The sequence below is a fragment of the Scyliorhinus torazame genome, chromosome 5, assembly GCF_047496885.1.
Source record: "Scyliorhinus torazame isolate Kashiwa2021f chromosome 5, sScyTor2.1, whole genome shotgun sequence".
In the NCBI taxonomy this organism is placed as follows: Eukaryota; Metazoa; Chordata; class Chondrichthyes; order Carcharhiniformes; family Scyliorhinidae; genus Scyliorhinus; species Scyliorhinus torazame.
The window spans coordinates 151,981,670-152,001,080 of NC_092711.1; the positions used below are offsets into that span (position 1 = coordinate 151,981,670).

General features: G+C 48.8%; 2 protein-coding genes across 2 annotated transcripts in view; both read right to left on the reverse strand.

Moving 5' to 3' along the window:
- LOC140417977 (uncharacterized) overlaps positions 1-19,411 on the reverse strand; it is a 154,973-nt gene that overhangs the window by 12,945 nt on the left and 122,617 nt on the right. The gene's annotated exons all lie outside the window — the stretch shown is intronic.
- On the reverse strand, positions 7,293-16,051 carry LOC140422079 (uncharacterized). The gene is made up of 2 exons (XM_072507081.1): positions 15,978-16,051; positions 7,293-8,767 (listed from the first exon to the last, which is right to left on the reverse strand). The coding sequence occupies exon 2, from the start codon at positions 8,407-8,409 to the stop codon at positions 7,483-7,485; it is 927 nt and encodes a 308-aa protein (XP_072363182.1). The 5' UTR covers positions 8,410-8,767; positions 15,978-16,051; the 3' UTR covers positions 7,293-7,482.

Sequence of the window (19,411 nt, forward strand, 5' to 3'; positions counted from 1 at the left end):
GCTGCTAACCATCTCCACCTCAGCCCCATTAATGCAGACAGGGGTGTGTACGATACTTCACTTCCTGAAGTCAATGACCAGCTTCTTAGTTTTGCTGACATTGAGGGAGAGATTGTTGTCATTACACCATGCCACTAGGTTCTCTATCTCCCTCCTGGACTCTGACTCATCGTTGTTTGACATCCGACCCATTACGTCATGTCATCAGCAAACCTGTAGATGGAGCGGGAGCAGATTTTGCCACACAGTCGTGTGTGTATAACGAGTGTAGTAGGGGGCTAAGTACGCAGCCTTGTGGGGCCCCGGTATTGAGGACTATCGTGGGGATGTTAGTGATCCGAACCACTACAGTCGTGTCATCAGCAAACATGTGGATGGATTTGGAGCCAAATTTTGCCATGCAGTCGTGTGTGTGTGTGTATAGGCAGTGCAGCCTTGCTGTGCTCCTGAATTGAGAACTATCACGGAGGTGGTGTTGTTGTTTATCTTTACTGATTGTGGTCTGTGGGTCAGAAAGTCGAGGATCCAGTTGCAGAGGGAGGAGCCTAGTCCGAAGTTTTGGAGTTTTTATATGAGCTTGGTTGGGATTATGGTGTTGAAGGCAGAGCTGTAGTCAATGAATAGGAGTCTGACGTAGGAGTCCTTGTTGTCGAGATGCTTCTGGGGCGAGTATAGGGCCAGGGAGATGGCATCTGCTGTGGACCGGTTGTGGCGGTATGTGAATTGCAGTGGATCAAGGAATGCTGCGAGTATGGAGTTGATGTGTCCAACATCTCGAAGCAATTCATAATGATTGATGTCAAGGCCACCGGATGGTAGCCATTGAGGCACGTTGCCTGGTTCTCCTTTGGCACCGGTATGATGGTGGTCTTCTTGAAGCCAATGGGAACCTTGGAACGGAGGAGGGAGAGATTGAGGATGTCTGGAAACACACCTGCCAGTGGGTCAGCGCAGGATCTGGGTGCATGACCTGGCACAACCAATGAGAGTCCCTGTCGTTAGTCTGCGGGTCTAGATTAGTTTGGTATCGTCACTTGGGAGTCCCTGTTGGCTTTGTGGAGGTCATATATAGATTTCTTGAATAGATCAGGGTTGCCTGCCTTGAACACCTTCAGTCGGGAGCGAATCTCCCAATTAAACCATGGATTCTGGTTGGGTGACGTACAGACTACCTTCTTTTACACGCAATCTTCTACACATTTACTGATGAAGTCTGTGACGGTGCTGGCATACTCGTCTAGATTGGCTGCAGAGTTAACATAGAACATACAGTGCAGAAGGAGGCCATTCGGCCCATCGGGTCTACACCGACCCACTTAAGCCCTCACCCTATCCCTGTAACCCAATAACCCCTCCTAACCTTTTTTGGTCACGAAGGCAATTTATCATGGCCAATCCACCTAACCTGCAAGTCTTTGGACTGTGGGAGGAAACCGGAGCACCCGAAGGAAACCCACGCAGAGACAGGGAGAACGTGCAGACTCCGCACAGACCGCTAGCGACCCAGCAGGGAATCGAACCTGGGACCCTAGTGCTGTGAAGTCATAGTGCTATCCACTTGTGCTACCATGCTGCCCTTGTTATTGTATATGGACCAGTCCACTGACTCCAAGCAGTCGCGTTGCATCGACCTTCTGTTGCATCACCCTTCTTAACCGGATTCTCCTGTTAAGTTTCTGCTTGTAGGACTTCCAATTGCGGCGATGCGGAGCTAAGCCGCACATTTCGGCAGCTCCCGCTACAACGGACTTTTGGGCTCTCCGGAGGAGCCCCAACGGAATTTTTTTTGACTAAATCCCGTGTGGGAAGGTGAAGTAAGGTCCCCCTTCCGTCGCATGGAGGGGATTAGCAGTGAACGACCAAAAAACAAGCTCTGGAGCAGCGGCAGAAACGAGGGGGGAAAATCAAGATGGCGGAGGTCGGAGATCGAGCAGCATGGGGGCCGGACCAGCAGGAGTTTCTCAGGCGCTGCATGGAGGAGCTTAAAAAGGAGGCGCTGGCGCCAATGCTGTTGGCGATCAAGGGGCTGAAGGAGACCCAGAAGGCCCAGGCCATAGTGCTCAGAGAGGTGAAGGACAAAACTAACGAGAACGAGGACGAGATCTTGGGCCTGGCGGTGAAGATGGAGGCGCACGAGGCGCTGCACAAGAGGTGGGCCGAGAGACTCGAGGTCCTGGAGAACAGGTCGAGGAGGAAGAATCTCCAGATTCTGGGTCTCCCCGAAGGAGTGGAGGGGGCTGATGCCGGGGCGTATGTGAGCATGATGCTCCATTCGCTGGTGGGTGCAGAGGCCTTTCCGAGCCCCCTGGAGCTAGAAGGGGCTCACCGGGTCCTGGCAAGGAGACCCAAGGCTGGCGAGCCGCCAAGGGCGATAGTGGCGAGGTTCCATCGCTTCGCGGACAGAGAGAGTGTCCTGAGATGGGCCAAGAAGGAGCGGAGCAGCAGATGGGAGAATGCGGTGATCCGAGTATACCAGGACTGGAGCGCGGAGGTGGCAAAGAGGACAGCTGGCTTCAACCGGGCCAAGGCGGTGCTGCATAAAAAAAGGGTGAGATTCGGAATGCTGCAGCTAGGACGACTGTGGGTCACTTATCAGGACCGACACCACTATTTTGAAATGCCAGAAGAGGCTTGGACCTTTATCCAAACGGAAAAATTGGACTCGAACTGAGGGACTGTGGATGTGGGGGAGATGTTGACTATACAGGGTTGTAAATATGGGTAAAGAATGTTTCACGGGTGGGACGATGGATGGGGATGGGGGAAGAGTTCTTGATGGGGGGACAATGAGGAATGTGGGCGTCGGTGCTGGAGGGAGGTGAGACTCGGGGATGGGGGAATTTGGATAAGGCCGCAACAGGAGCTGCGCCACAGGGGGCGGGGCTGGCTCAGGAAAGCGATGGCTTTTTCCCGCGTTAGGGAGGGGGGGGGATGGAGGAGCGTAAGGAGGAGGAGGGATTTCCACACGGGGGGGTCAACGGGAAGGCGGGGGAAGCCGGGGTCAGCAGGAGGCAGTGGGCCGGTTAAGAGGGCCCGAGTGTTCACGCACTTAAAGGGACTGAAGGCAGACGTGGTCATGCTTCAGGAGACACATCTGAAGGTGGCAGATCAGGTCAGGTTAAGGAAGGGATGGGTAGGACAGGTGTTCCATTCGGGGCTGGATGCGAAGAATAGAGAGGTGGCAATACTGGTGGGGAAGTAGGTGTTGTTTGAGGTCAAGAACATAGTAGCGGACAATGGAGGCCAATATGTGATGGTGAGCGGTAGGTTGCAGGGGACGGGGGTGGTATTGGTAAATGTATACGCCCCGAATTGGGACGATGCTGGATTCATGAAACGGATGTTGGGCCGTATTCCGGACTTGGAGGTAGGAAGCTTGATAATGGGTGGGGATTTCAACACGGTGTTGGACCCAGCACTGGATCGCTCCAGATCTAGGACCGGAAAGAGGCCGGCTGCAGCCAAGGTGCTCAGGGGGTTCATGGATCAGATGGGGGGAGTAGATCCGTGGAGATTTGCCAGGCCTTTGGCCAGAGAATTTTCTTTTTTCTCCCATGTACACAAGGCCTACTCCCGGATAGATTTTTTTGTTCTGGGCAGGGCATTGATCCCGAAAGTGGAGGGAACGGAGTATTCGACCATAGCCATTTCAGACCACGCCCCGCACTGGGTGGAACTGGAGCTGGGGGAGGAGAGGGACCAACGCCCGCTGTGGCGGTTGGATGTGGGACTGCTGGCAGACGAGGAAGTGTGCGGAAGGGTGCGGGGGTGCATCGAAAGGTATCTGGAGGCCAACGACAACGGGGAGGTGCAGGTGGGAGTAGTACGGGAGGCGCTGAAGGCGGTGGTCAGGGGAGAGTTAATCTCCATCAGGGCTCATAGGGAGAAGAGAGAGGGCAGGGAAAGGGAGAGGTTAGTGGGGGAGATCTTAAGAGTGGACAGGAGATATGCAGAGGCCCCTGATGAGGGACTACTCAGGGAGAGACGAAGTCTCCAGACGGAGTTCGACCTGTTGACCACAGGGAAGGCAGAGGCACAGTGGAGGAAAGCACAGGGGGCGATGTATGAGTATGGGGAGAAGGCGAGCCGGATGCTGGCACATCAGCTCCGTAAGATGGCAGCGAGGGAAATAGGTGGAGTCAAGGATGGAAAGGGAACTACGGTGCGGAGTGCGGTGAAAGTGAATGAGGCATTCAAGGCCTTCTACGAGGACCTGTATAGGTCCCAGCCCCCAGGGGGAAAAGAGGGGATGCGACGATTCTTGGACCAGCTGGGGTTCCCGAGGGTGGAGGAGCAGGAGGTGGCTGGTTTGGGGGCGCCAATTGGGATGGCGGAGCTGGTTAAAGGACTGGGGAGCATTCAGGCAGGGAAGGGACCGGATGGGTTCCCGGTGGAGTTCTATAGGAAGTATGTAGACCTGTTAGCCCCGTTGCTGGTAAGGACCTTCAATGAGGCAAGGGAGGGGGTGACCCTGCCCCCGACAATGTCGGAGGCGACGATCTCTTTGATCCTGAAGCGGGATAAGGACCCACTGCAATGCGGGTCGTATAGGCCGATCTCGCTCCTCAACGGAGGTGCTAAGTTGCTAGCAAAAATGTTGGCTACGAGGATTGAGGACTGTGTCCCGGGGGTGATTCACGAGGACCAGACGGGATTTGTAAAAGGCAGGCAGTTAAATACCAATGTGCGGAGGCTCCTAAATGTGATAATGATGCCATCGGTGGAGGGAGAGGCGGAGATAGTGGCAGCTATGGACGCGGAGAAGGCCTTTGACCGAGTAGAGTGGGAGTATCTCTGGGAAGTGCTGCGGAGGTTTGGGGCGGGGTTTATCAGTTGGGTTAAGCTCCTATGCAGAGCCCCGGTGGCGAGTGTGGTTACGAATCGGCGGAGGTCGGAGTATTTTCGGCTGTATCGAGGGACGAGGCAGGGGTGCCCCATGTCCCCCCTGATGTTTGCATTAGCAATTGAACCTTTGGCCGTGGTATTAAGGGAGTCCATGAAATGGAGGGGGGTGGTTCGAGGGGGAGAGGAGCATCGAGTGTCGCTGTACGCAGACGACCTGTTGCTGTATGTGGCGGACCCAGTGGAGGGGATGGTGGAGGTCATGCAGATCCTAAGGGAGTTTGGGGACTTCTCGGGCTACAAGCCCAATGTAGGGAAGAGTGAGCTCTTTGTGGTGCATTCGGGGGATCAGGGAAGAGGGATAGACGACCTACCGTTGAGGAGGGCGGAAAGGAGCTTTCGATACTTGGGGATCCAGGTAGCTAGGAGCTGGGGGACCCTGCACAAACTTAATTTGACGTGGCTGGTGGAGCAGATGGAGGAGGACTTTAAACGGTGGGACATGTTGCCACTCTCGCTAGAGGGCAGGGTCCAGTCGATTAAAATGGTGGTCCTCCCGAGGTTTCTTTTTGTATTCCAATGCCTTCCAATTGTGATCACCAAGGCCTTTTTTAAGAGGGTAGGCAGGAGCATTATTGGTTTTGTGGGGACGAGTAAGACCCCGAGGGTAAGGAGGGGGTTCCTGGAGCGTAGTAGAGATAGAGTAGGGCTGGCGTGGCCGAATCTGGGTGGCTACTACTGGGCAGCCAACGTGGCAATGATCCGTAAGTGGGTGATGGAGGGAGAGGGGGCGGCATGGAAGAGGCTGGAGATGGCGTCCTGCAAAGGAACGAGCCTGGGGGCGCTGGTAACGGCACCGCTGCCGCTCTCGCCGACAAGGTACACCACGAGTCCGGTGGTGGCGGCAACGCTAAAGATCAGGGGGCAGTGGAGATGGTACAGGGGTGCAATGGGAGCCTCGGTGTGGTCCCCGATCAGAGATAACCATCGGTTTGTCCCAAGAAGGATGGACGGGGGGTTTCAGAGCTGGCATCGGGCAGAGATTAGAAGAATGGGGGACCTGTTCATCGATGGGACGTTTGCGAGCTTATGGGCACCGGAGGAGAAGTTTGGACTACCCCTGGGAAATGCTTTCAGGTGCATGCAAGTGAGGGCGTTTGTGAGGCGGCAGGTGAGGGAATTCCCGCTGCTCCCGGCACAGGGGATTCAAGACAGGGTGATTTCGGGCGTATGGGTCAGAGAAGGCAAGGTGTCGGCGATATACCAGGAGATGAAAGAAGAGGGGGAGGCTTTGGTAGAGGAGCTGAAGGGTAAATGGGAAGAGGAGCTGGGGGAGGAGATTGAGGAGGGTCTGTGGGCTGAAGCCCTAAGTAGGGTTAATTCCTCTTCCTCGTGTGCCAGGCTTAGCCTAATACAATTTAAGGTTGTTCACAGAGCGCACATGATGGGGGCGAGGCTGAGTAGGTTCTTTGGGATGGAGGACAGTTGTGGGGGGTGCTCAGGAAGCCCGACGAATCATGTCCATATGTTTTGGTCGTGCCCGGCACTGGATGGGTTCTGGAGGGGAGTTGCGAGAACTATATCCAAGGTGGTGAAAGTCCAGGTCAAGCCAATTTGGGGGCTAGCATTATTTGGAGCAGCGGATGAGCCGGGAGTGCAGGAGGCGAAAGAGGCCGGCATTCTGGCCTTTGCGTCCCTGGTAGCCCGGCGGAGGATCTTGTTAGTGTGGAAAGATGCGAAGCCCCCAGTGTGGAAGCCTGGATAAATTACAAGGCAGGGTTTATCAAGTTGGAGAGGATAAAGTTTGCCTTGAGAGGGTCTGCGCAGGGGTTCTACAGGCGGTGGCAACCGTTCCTAGACTATCTCGCGGAGCATTAGATGGAGTTCGGTCAGCAGCAGCAACCCGGGGGGGGGGGGGGGGGGGTTTCTGGGGGGTATCTGAGCAAGAAAATACATAAAGGATCCGGAAAACTGATATGTACGGAAGGAATCCAATGTACAAGGTTCTGTATCATATTGACTTGCCATGTTTATGTCTTGCTATGCGAGCTTTCTTTTCTTTTTGTTACAGGGGGGGGGGGGGGGTTTGTTTGTATGGTTGAAAATTTTGTTTATAAATTCTTAATAACATTTTTTTTAAAAAGTTTCTACTTGTATGCCGGGAGAAGGAGCACCGTCTTGTGGTCCGATTGCAGTCAGGGGATGGATCATCAGGCGCCCTTGATGTTTGTGTAGTAGTGGTCAAGGATGTTGGGGCCCCTGTTGGGACAGGAGATATGTTGGTGGAATTTTGGCAGTACACTCGAGGTTGGCCTGGTTAAAGTCCCCGGCCACGATGAACAAGGCCTCCGGGTATTCTGCTTCATTGTTATTTATAGCGGTTACAATTCATCAAGCGGCGTCTTCACTTCCGCCTGGGGTGGGGCGTAGACCACTGTGATGATGGCAGAAGTGAACTCCGTGGAAGGTAGTATGGACGGCACTTCACAGTCGGGTATTCCAGGTCCGGGGAGCAGTAGTTCGCCAGGGTCACCACGTCCGAGCACCAGGAGTTGGTGAGGAGACAAACACTTTCACCCACTCCAGGTTCAGTCCTGGATGTGATTAACAGCAGGAATAACAGCAGAATCTAACCCGACATCACTTGTGAACCCTTTGGTGTCTCAGCATGTTGGACGACAGAGTGAATCCCTCCCCACAGTGAGAGCAGGTGAATGGCTTCTTTCCAGTGTGAACTCGCTGGTGTCTCCGCAATGTGGATGATGTTTGAAACCTCTTTGTGCAGAGAGAGCAGCTGAACGGTCTCTCCTCAGTGTGAATGCGCTGGTGGGACATCAGTAGCCAAGAGCTTTTGAAACCCCTCCTGCAGTCAGAGCATTTAAAGGGCCTGCTCTTGGTGTGAGTGACATTGTGGCTACGCAGGCCGGATAATTGAGTGAATCCCTTATCACACACAGAGCAGATGTACGGCCTCTCCCCCGTGTGAACTCGCTGGTGTCTCTGCAGGCTGGATAATTGAGTGAATCCCTTATCACACACAGTGCAGATGTACGGCCTCTCCCCGGTGTGAACTCGCTGGTGTGTCTGCAGGTGGTGTAACCGAGTGAATCCCATATCACACACAGTGCAGATGAATGGCCTCTCCCCGGTATGAACTCTTTCGTGTCTCCGCAGTCTGCCAATGTTAGTGAATCCCTTTTCACACTGAGAGCAGGTGAAAGGTCTCTCTCCAGTGTGAACTCGTTCGTGTCTCCGCAGTCTGCCAATGTCAATGAATCCCTTTTCACACTGGGAGCAGGTGAAAGGCCTCTCTCCAGTGTGAACTCGCTGGTGTGTCTGCAGGTTGGATAACTGAGTGAATCCCTTCCCACAGTCAGAGCAGGTGAACGGTCTCTCCCCAGTGTGAACTCGTTCGTGTCTCCGTAGGCTGTAAAAGTCAGTGAATCCCTTTTCACACTGAGAGCAGGTGAACGGCCTCTCTCCAGTGTGACTGTGTTGATGCCTTGCCAGCTCGTGTGGGGCTGTGAATCCCTTCCCACAATCCTCACATTTCCATGGTTTCTCCATGGTCCGGGTGATCTTGCGTCTCACCACGTTGGACGATCAGTTGAAGCCTCGTCCACACACAGAACACCTGTACAGTCTCTCCCTGCTGTGAATGGTGAAGTATTTTTTCAGGCTGTGTCACTGGTTAAAGCTCTTTGCACAGTCAGTGCTCTGTAACAGTCTCACATGGGTGTGTATGTGTGTCTCAGTGCTTTTCCAGACACACTGTTGTTTAAAATCTCTTGAAGCAGACAGAATAGACAAACATATCTCCTTCTTGATTCAAAGGCCGATGATCCCAAGAATTGAGTGACTCAGTCAGTTCTTGACGTGATATTTAGTTTGAGATATCGGCCCAAACTCCTCTCGTTCGAACTGCCTGCAAACAAATTTGACAATAGTAATCATTGTCAGTACAGGATAGAAACTCAGAACAGACAATTCTAGTTTCTATCGAACATTCTTTCCTCTCTCTTTCAATGAAATGCTCCAAATTTCAATCCCACACACTCTCCCTCCATTCTCACTCTGCTGTATCTAATATTCACCCTCCCAATTCTCCTGAAGGTGCTGATTCAGGCTGATTGACAGATTCACGCTCACTGCTTCCTGTCCTGGACACAGAGACCTGAAAATATTCATGCAGGCTGCCACATAGATATATGTCGATATTACTGGATGGAAAACGTGTGTAATATACAGACACTTACTTTCTCTCCCAATTTTGCTGAAGGTGCTGATCAACAAATCTAAACTCACTAAAATCTGTACAAGAACATAAGAACATAAGAACTAGGAGCAGGAGTAGGCCATCTGGCCCCTCGAGCCTGCTCCACCATTCAATGAGATCATGGCTGATCTTTTGTGGATTCAGCTCCACTTTCCAGCCCGAACACCATAACCCTTAATCCCTTTATTCTTCAAAAAACTATCTATCTTTATCTTAAAAACATTTAATGAAGGAGCCTCTACTGCTTCACTGGGCAAGGAATTCCATAGATTAACAACCCTTTGGGTGAAGAAGTTCCTCCTAAACTCAGTCCTAAATCTACTTCCCCTTATTTTGAGGGTATGCCCCCTAGTTCTGCTTTCACCCGCCAGTGGAAACAACCTGCCCGCATCTATCCTATCTATTCCCTTCATAATTTTATATGTTTCTATAAGATTCCCCCCTCATCCTTCTAAATTCCAACAAGTACAGTCCCAGTCTACTCAACCTCTCCTCGTAATCCAACCCCTTCAGCTTTGGGATTAACCTAGTGAATCTCCTCTGCACGCCCTCCAGTGCCAGTACGTTCTTTCTCAAGTAAGGAGACCAAAACTCAACACAATACTCCAGGTGTGGTCTCACTAACACCTTATACAATTGCAGCAGAACCTCCCTAGTCTTAAACTCCATCCCTCTAGCAATGAAGGACAAAATTCCATTTGCCTTCTTAATCACCTGTTGCACCTGTAAACCAACTTTTTGCGACTCATGCACTAGCACACCCAGGTCTCTCTGCATAGCAGCATGTTTTAATATTTTATCATTTAAATAATAATCCCTTTTGCTTTTATTCCTACCAAAATGGATAACCTCACATTTGTCAACATTGTATTCCATCTGCCAGACCCTAGCCCATTAATTTAGCCTATCCAAATCACTCTGCAGACTTCCAGTATCCTCTGCACTTTTTGCTTTACCACTTATCTTAGTGTCGTCTGCAAACTTGGACACATTGCCCTTGGTCCCCAACTCCAAATTATCTATGTAAATTGTGAACAGTTGTGGGCCCAACACTGATCCCTGAGGGACACCACTAGTTACTGATTTCCAACCAGAGAACCACCCATTAATCCCCACTCTTTGCTTTCTATTAATTAACCAATCCTCTATCCATGCTTAATGCCATGCATCTTTATCTTATGCAGCAACCTTTTGTGTGGCACCTTGTCAAAGGCTTTCTGGAAATCCAGATATACCACATCCATTGGCTCCCCGTTATCTACCGCACTGGTAAAGTCCTCAAAAAATTCCACGAAATTAGTTAGGCACGACCTGCCCTTTATGAACCCATGCTGCGTCTGCCCAATGGGACAATTTCCATCCAGATGTCTCGCTATTTCTTCCTTGATGATAGATTCCAGCATCTTCCCTACTACCGAAGTTAAGCTCACTGGCCTATAATTACCCGCTTTCTGCCTACGTCCTTTTTTAAACAGTGGTGTCACGTTTGCGAATTTCCAATCTGCCAGGACCACCCCAGAGTCTGGTGAATTTTGGTAAATTATCACTAGTGCATTTGCAATTTCCCTAGCCATCTCTTTTAGCACTCTGGGATGCATTCCATCAGGGCCAGGAGACTGGTCTACCTTTAGCCCCATTAGCTTGCCCATCGCTACCTCCTTGGTGATAACAATCCTCTCAAGGTCCTCACCTGTCATAGCCTCATTTCCATCAGTCACTGGCATGTTATTTGTGTCTTCCACTGTGAAGGCCGACCCAAAAAACCTGTTCAGTTCCTCAGCCATTTCCTCATCTCCCATTATTAAATCTCGCTTCTCATCATCGAAAGGACCAATATTTACCTTAGCCACTCTTTTGATTTATATAAGAGTAGAGAATCTCCATATAAGTACATTTACTGATTAGAGATGGGGAAATTCTGAGGAAGAATTTTATTTAGTCATGGAGTGGTCATGACAGGGAACTCACTGCCCACAGGGGTTGTGGAAGTTATTGAGATGATTCATAATTTAAAAATAAAATAGGATGGTCACTTGAAGAAAATAAACTTGCAGGGGAACAGGGATATCGAGGGGGAATGGGACTGACTGGATTGCTGTACAGAGAGTCAGCATTGACTTGAGTTCCCAAATGGATTCTGTCAGTGCTGCAATGACTGTATGACTGGAAATATATAATGTAGGTACAGTACTATATTACAAAAATAGAAATAATAATACATGTATTTTATTACAGAACCAATAATATATATAATACATACCACATAACAACACTAGACATATCTCTGTCCGATATTAAATTTTAAAAAATTAATTTACGGGATGTGGACAATGCTGGTCAGGCCGGCATTTATTGCCCATCCGCAGTTGCCCTTCCGAAGTAGCGGTGAGCTGCCTTCTTGAACTGCTGCAGTCCTTGAGGTGTAGGTACATCCCCGGTGCTTAATAGATTTAGATGTTTCAGGCGGGATAGGGGGGATGTAAAAGGGGTGGCGGAGTTGCGCTGCTGGTGAGGGAGAATATCACAGCTGTATTACGGGAGGACATCTCAGAGGGCAGTGAGGCTATATGGGTAGAGATCAGGAATAAGAAGGGTACAGTCACAATGTTGGGGGTTTACTACAGGCCTCCCAACAGCCAGTGGGAGATAGAGGAGCAGAGAGGTAGACAGATTTTGGAAAAGAGTAAAAACAACAGGGTTGTTGTGATGGGAGACTTCAACTTCCCCAAAATTGACTGGGACTCACTTAGTTCCAGGGGCTTAGACGGGGCAGAGTTTGTAAGGAGCATCCAGGAGGGCTTCTTAAAAGAATATGTAGACAGTCCAACTAGGGAAGGGGCTGTACTGGACCTGGTATTGGGGAATGAGCCCGGCCAGGTGGTAGACATTTCAGTAGCGGAGCATTTTGGGAACAGTGACCACAATTCAGTAAGTTTTAAAGTGCTGGTGGACAAGGATAAGAGTGGTCCTAGGGTGAATGTGCTAAATTGGGGGAAGACTAATTATAACAATATTAAGCGGGAACTGAAGAACCTAGATTGGGGGCGGATGTTTGAGGGTAAATCAACATCTGACATGTGGGAGGCTTTCAAGTGTCAGTTGAAAGGAATTCAGGACCGGCATGTTCCTGTGAGGAAGAAGGATAAATACAGCAATTTTCGGGAACCTTGGTTGACGAGAGATATTGTAGGCCTCGGCAAAAAGAAAAAGGAGGCATTTGTCAGGGCTAAAAGGCTGGGAACAGACAAAGCCTGTGTGGAATATAAGGAAAGTAGGATGGAACTTAAGCAAGGAGTCAGGTGGGCTAGAAGGGGTCACGGAAAGTCATTGGCAAATAGGGTTAAGGAAAATCCCAAGGCTTTATACACGTACATAAAAAGCAAGAGGGTAGCCATGGAAAGGGTTGGCCCACTGAAGGATAGGCAAGGGAATCTATGTGTGGAGCCAGAGGAAATGGGCGAGGTACTAAATGAATACTTTGCATCAGTATTCACCAAAGAGAAGGAATTGGTGGATGTTGAGTCTGGAGAAGGGTGTGCAGATAGCCTGGGTCACATTGAGATCCAAAAAGACGAGGTGTTGGGCATCTTGAGAAATATTAAGGTAGATAAGTCCCCAGGGCCTGATGGGATCAACCGCAGAATACTGAAGGAGGTTAGAGAGGAAATTGCTGAGGCCTTGACAGAAATCTTTGGATCCTCACTGTCTTCAGGTGATGTCCCGGAGGACTGGAGAATAGCCAATGTTGTTCCTTTGTTTAAGAAGGGTAGCAAGGATAATCCAGGGAACTACAGGCCAGTGAGCCTCATGTCAGTGGTAGGGAAATTACTGGAGAGAATTCTTCGAGACAGGATCTACTCCCGTTTGGAAGCAAATGGACGTATTAGTGAGAGGCAGCATGGTTTTGTGAAAGGGAGGTCGTGTCTCACTAACTTGATAGAGTTTTTCGAAGAGGTCACAAAGATGATTGATGCAGGTAGGGCAGTGGATGTTGTCTATATGGACTTCAGTAAGGCCTTTGACAAGGTCCCTCATGGTAGACTAGTACAAAAGGTGAAGTCACACGGGATCAGGGGTGAGCTGGCAAGGTCGATACAGAACTGGCTAGGTCATAGAAGGCAGAGAGTAACAATGGAAGGATGCTTTTCTAATTGGAGGGCTGTGACTAGTGGTGTTCATCAGGGATCAGTGCTGGGACCTTTGCTGTTTGTAGTATATGTAAATGATTTTGAGGAAAATGTAACTGGTCTGATTAGTACGTTTGCAGACGACACAAAGGTTGGTGAAATTGCGGATAGCGATGAGGACTGTCAGAGGATACAGTAGGATTTAGATTGTTTGGAGACTTGGGCGGAGAGATGGCAGATGGAGTTTAATCCGGACAAATGTGAGGTAATGCATTTTGGAAGATCTAATGCAGGTAGGGAATATACAGTGAATGGTAGAACCCTCAAGAGTATTGAAAGTCAGAGAGATCTAGGTGTACAGGTCCACAGGTCACTGAAAGGGGTAACACAGGTGGAGAAGTTAGTCAAGAAGGCATACGGCATACTTGCCTTCATTGGCCGGGGCATTGAGTATAAGGATTGGCAAGTCATGTTGCAGCTGTATAGAACCTTAGTTAGGCCACACTTGGAGTATAGTGTTCAATTCTGGTCGCCACACTACCAGAAGGACGTGGAGGCTTTAGAGAGGGTGCAGAAGAGATTTACCAGAATGTTGACTGGTCTGGAGGGCATTAGCTATGAGGAGCGGTTGAATAAACTCGGTTTGTTCTCACTGGAACAAAGGAGGTTGCGGGGCGACCTGATAGAGATCTACAAAATTGTGAGGGGCATAGACAGAGTGGATAGTCAGAGGCTTTTCCCCAGGGTAGAGGGTCAATTACTAGGGGGCATAGGTTTAAGGTGTGAGGGGCAAGGTTTAGAGTAGATGTACTAGGCAAGCTTTTTTACACAGAGGGTAGTGGGTGCCTGGGACTCGCTGCCGGAGGAGGTGGTGGAAGCAGGGACGATAGTGACATTTAAGGGGCATCTTGACAAATATATGAATAGGATGGGAATAGAGGGATACGGACCAAGGAAGTAGAAGATTCTAGTTTAGTCGGGCAGCATGGTCGGCACAGGCTTGGAGGGCCGAAGGGCCTGTTCCTGTGCTGTACTTTTCTTTGTTCTTGTTCTTTGAGAGTGTGCAAACTACACACGGACAGTGACCCAGAGTCGGGATCGAACCTGGGACCTCGGCGCCGTGAGGCAGCAGCGCTAACCACTGCTCCACCATGCTGCCCTACATCCCTGTGCTGTTAGGGAGGGAATTCCAGGATGTTGCCCCAGGGACAGTGAAGGAACGGCAATATATTTCCAAGTCAGGGTGGTGTCTAACTTGGAAACGAACCTCCAGGTGGTGAGGTTCCCAGGAATCTGCTGCTCTTGTCCTTCTAGATGGGAGTGGTTGTGGGTTTGGAAGGTGCTGTCTGAGGAACCTTTATGAGTTACTGCAGTATATCTTGTAGATGGTATACACAGCTGCTACTGTTTGTCGGTGGTGGACGGTTTGAATGTTTGTGGAAGGCGACGCAATCAATCAGGCGGCTTTGTCCTGGATAGTGTCCAGCTTCTGGAGTGTTGTTGGAGCTGCACTCATCCAGCAAAGTGGAGCGTATTCCATTACACTCCTGACTTGTGCTTGTAGATGTCTGGTAGACAAGCTTTGGGCATCAGGTGGTGTTACTCGCCGTAGGATTCCCAGCCTTTGACCTGCCCTGGGAGCTACAGTATTAATACGACTAGTCCAGTTCAGTTTTTGATCAATGGTAACCCCCAGGATGTTGGTTGTGGGGGATTCAGCAATGAAAATGCCACTCAATGCCAAGGGGTGGTGGTTAGATCCTCTCTTGTAGGAGATGGTCATTGCCTGGCACTTGTGTAGCACGAATGTACCTTGCCACTTATTAGGCCAAGCTTGGATATTGTCCAGGTCTTACTGAATTTGGACATGGAATGCTTCATTATCTGAGGAGTTGAGAATGGTGCTGACCATTGTGCAGTCATCGACAAACATCACTGTGCAGTCATCGACAAACATCATCACTTCTCACCTTATGATGGAAGGGAGGTCATTGATGAAGCAGCTGAAGATGGTTGGGCCGTGAAAACTGTCCTGAGCAACTCCTACAGTGAAGTCCTGGGGCTGAGATGATTGACCTCCAATCACCACAACCATCTTCCTTTGTGCCAGGTATGACTCCAACCAGTGGAGAGTTATCCCCTGATTCCCATTGACTCCAGTTTAGCTGGGGCTCCTTGATGCCATACTCAGTCAAATGCTGCCTTGATGTCAAGGGGAGTCACTCTCGCCTCACTTCCAGCATTCAGCTCTTTCGTCCAAGTTTGAACCAAGGCTGTAATGAGGTCAGGAGCTGAGTGACCCTGGCGGAACCCAAACTGAGCGTCCAGGAGCAGGTTATTGCAGAACAAGTGCCACTTAATAGGGCCTTTGATTACTCCTTCCATCACTTTGCTGATGATAGACAGTAGACCCACAGACAAGTAATTGGCTGAGTTGGATTTGCCCTGCTTACTGTCCCCTTAAATGTCAGCCATCTCCTGGGGAAACCAGCCCTTTAATTGTGAACATTAGGAAAGAGACCATCCTTTTAGCCAGACAAATAAATGTGTCAAGCTGAGGGAGCAAAGGATGTGAATGTCTTTAAGAGAGAGAGAGAGACCTGGGCCAAGCTTTGCAGAGTCTGCACCCTCCCTGGATTCACTTTTTTTTCTTCAGTTGCTGCAAGTGACCAACTGAAGGTGAGAATGAGAAAAGAAATGGAAAGGGGTAGAAAAGAAAGTGTTTTACTCACAGATGTTGGACAGGAGTCTGTGCAGCTCCAGCTCATTCAGGGTTGGAGGAACAACGGCTTTGCTCGGCAGAAACCTCCATGTCCAGCTTCCGCATTGAGACAATGGGGGAGCTCTGATTGGCGGAGAAACAGAGTCCTTCCGGTCCTCCTATCTTCCCATTGGGCACAAGTCAGCGGTAAAGTCAGCGGGATTGAGCTCACCCTGCACATGCGCAGATTTCCCTCTCCCCGAGACATGCGCAGTCCTGGGTTGGGGGAGGGGCTTCTCGCTCTGGCCGGAGCTGTCAGCTGGTTGCCTGGAAACCGTCTCGACGATGCGCTGGGGGAAGAGGGAACAGACGGTGGGGGAATCGGCACCCCGGGTGGTGGCCGCGCGCCGGGCTTGTGCGCTCAAATGCAGTGACGCCACTGCGGAACGGATTTATTCCTATTGGCTGGTTTAGAGGACGAGCTCCTTTGTGATGTCATAATGTGGAGGTTCGACAATGAGTGTCAGACGAAAACTTCCTCCTCTGGGCAACATCTGGGAGCAAATCAATGTCTCCCCCTTTCATAAGTTATAAGATATAGGAGCAGAATTAGGCCATTTGGCCCAACCAGTTTGCTCTGCCATTCTATCATGGCTGTGCTCATCCTGGCTTTAATTCCACCGTACTGCCAGTTCTCCATTACCCTTCAACCCATTAAAAATCTGTCTTCTCTAAATCTGGATTTAGCCCTTTACATAAATTGTGTGACATTCATGGAAGTTTGCCAACTGGAGCGTTATTCTCAGTTAAATTCAGCCCTCAGCTCTATCGCTGTCTGTCATTGACATGAGCAATAGGGAGACAGAAAGGTGCCCGAGGCTCAAATGGGAAGTCAAACCTTGTGACTCGAAACCAACACCTCAACATTTGTCAGTCAAATCCATGTTATTTATACTGGGGTTTTTATTATTACATTTAGGCACTGGAGGCAAAGGATGGGGGCTTTAAAGGGTAGCTTTAACTTTCTAACTTTGTATTGTCTATAGTATCAGCCGTGGCTAAGTGGGCAGTTTTCTCACCTCTGAGTCAGAAGGCTGTAGATTCAAGTCCCAGTCCAGGGACTGGAGGACAAAAATTACATCCAACATTCCTCCTCGCAGCACTGAGGGAGTGCTGCACTGTCAGAACAGCCTTCTTTCAAATAAGATGTTCAACTGAGGCCCTGTCTATCCCTATCAGATGGATGTTAGAGATCCCACGGCCACTATTTTGAAGAAGAGCAGGGGAGTTATCCCAGTGTCCTGGTCAATATTTATCCCTCAATCAACATCACTAAAAACAGATCACCTGCTCATTATCACATTGCTGTGTGTGGGATCTTGCTGTGTGTAAATTGATTGCCACGATTCCTACATTACAAAAAGTGATGACACTTCAAAGTACTTAATTGGCTGTGAAGCACTTTGGGGCGCCCTATGGTTGTGAAAGGTGCTATAGAAATGCAAGGTTTTTAATTGAAGATACTGATCTTGTTATCGAGAACATAATTAATTTCAGCCACCCCCAACTTACCATTGAATAAATTCACTTTAGTTTGGACAGCATTTAAATCAATTAAGACAAAGGCAGAATTTTCTGGATAGTAAATACAAAAATAAGTTTATGAAAAGAAAAAGGTTTACTGAACTTTAAGGCATTGACTTTTCCAACTTCATGTGGGGGATCAGTCTGTGGAAGCGTAACCCTCTCTGACTCCTTTGACAGTAATTCTTGTGGAATTCAACCTCGGAAGTCTGGCTCCTTCTTTGACAGTAATTTCCTTGGAACTCGGCCTCAGGAGTCTTCAGTACTTGGCCAGCAAGGAAGGCGTTCAGAACCTCTACTTTTATCACCAAAGTGACCATTACCTCATAACATGACAATTGGTCAATTTGGTCACTAGATTAATTGAATTGGATCCCCAATTACTGACACCTCCTTCTCTCATTAACTTAGGCAGAAATACAATAGAACTGTTTCATACTGTCCTTTTATCTGCTTCTATAGAATCCCTTATTTTACAATATCATATGATGAGGTTAATCTGACCTTGAAGCTATCTCTTGCCAGTACTTTTACCTTCATTACACATTCCTTTTTAAAAAATTTATAAATTTAAACTACCCAACTATTTTTCTCCAATTAAGGGCAATTTTGCGTGGCCAATCCACCTATCCTGCACAATCGTTTTGGACTGTGGGGGTGTGACCCACGCAGACGCGGGGAGAATGTGTAAACTCCACATGGACAGTGATCCTGGGCCGGGATCTAACCCGTTCTCGGCACCGTGAGGCAGCAGTGCTAACCACTGCACCACCATGCAGCCCAAAACATTCTTTACATATACAGCAATTAAGCTTTTTAAGAAATTTAGAGTACCCAATTCATTTTTTTCCAACAAAGGGGCAATTTAGCGTGGCCAATCCACCTACCCTGCACATCTTTGAGTTGTGGGGGTGAAACCCATGCGAACACGGGGAGAATGTGCAAACTCCACATGGACAGTGATCCAGAGCTTGGATCGAACCTGGGACCTTGGCATTGTGAGGCAGCAGTGCTAACCGCTGTGCTACTCTGCTGCCCTGCTTTTGCATTTTTACAGCAAATAAAAATCAGTCTTTTACGAGAACTGCTGATTCATTATTGATTCATTCATTGTAACTGAATTAAGGATCAATCATCTGTTACTGATTGGTGGCGAAGTAAAACAGTAATCTTTAATTAATATATTTGGTCACTCCAAGGTACACTGATTCAAAAAGACAGTTTGTGAAAGACAATAGCTTTATTTCTTACTCATCTTGATTGGATTCAACAAATAGCCTTGTGGTTGAGCCAGACATTGGCACAATTTAATGTTCTCTTTCTTGTCAAAATTATTGAAGAATTTATTTATTTCAACAATTAATGCTCACTCAGCAGCGTCGAAGCATTCACGTTTATACAGTATTAATTTCTGAAATAAAGATCTCGTCACACGTTAGAGTTTAACATGGCTTCTGTAGAAACCAACTATTTTCTAATACACCTGATAGTTAAAAGATGGCTATTTAACGTTAATATTAAGCCCCAGTTTTAAATACCCATTTTAAATTAAGGATTTCAACACTCATAACCTCAGGTCATCTCAAAACATATAGCTTCAACAGAACAGACACACAAAACAGCACGACACAGCATAATTCCATTATAGATCAAAACAGCACTTTTACTGAGCTCCATTGTTCTAACAAATACATTTGTAAGACAGTGTGACATTAAAACACAAGCCGTACCAGATATCATTCCAAGGACAGGACAGGCACTAGTGTCCACAATGTGCAAAATAGCGAAGTCAGCAGAAGTCGGACACTAGTGTCCACAATGTGCAAAATAGCAAAGTCAGCAGAAGTCGGACACTAGTGTCCACAATGTGCAAAATAGCAA

Coding starts and splice junctions, on each gene's coding strand:
- LOC140422079 (XM_072507081.1), bottom strand. CDS start 8,409: ATGGAGAAACCATGGAAATGTGAGGATTGTGGGAAGGGATTCACAGCC.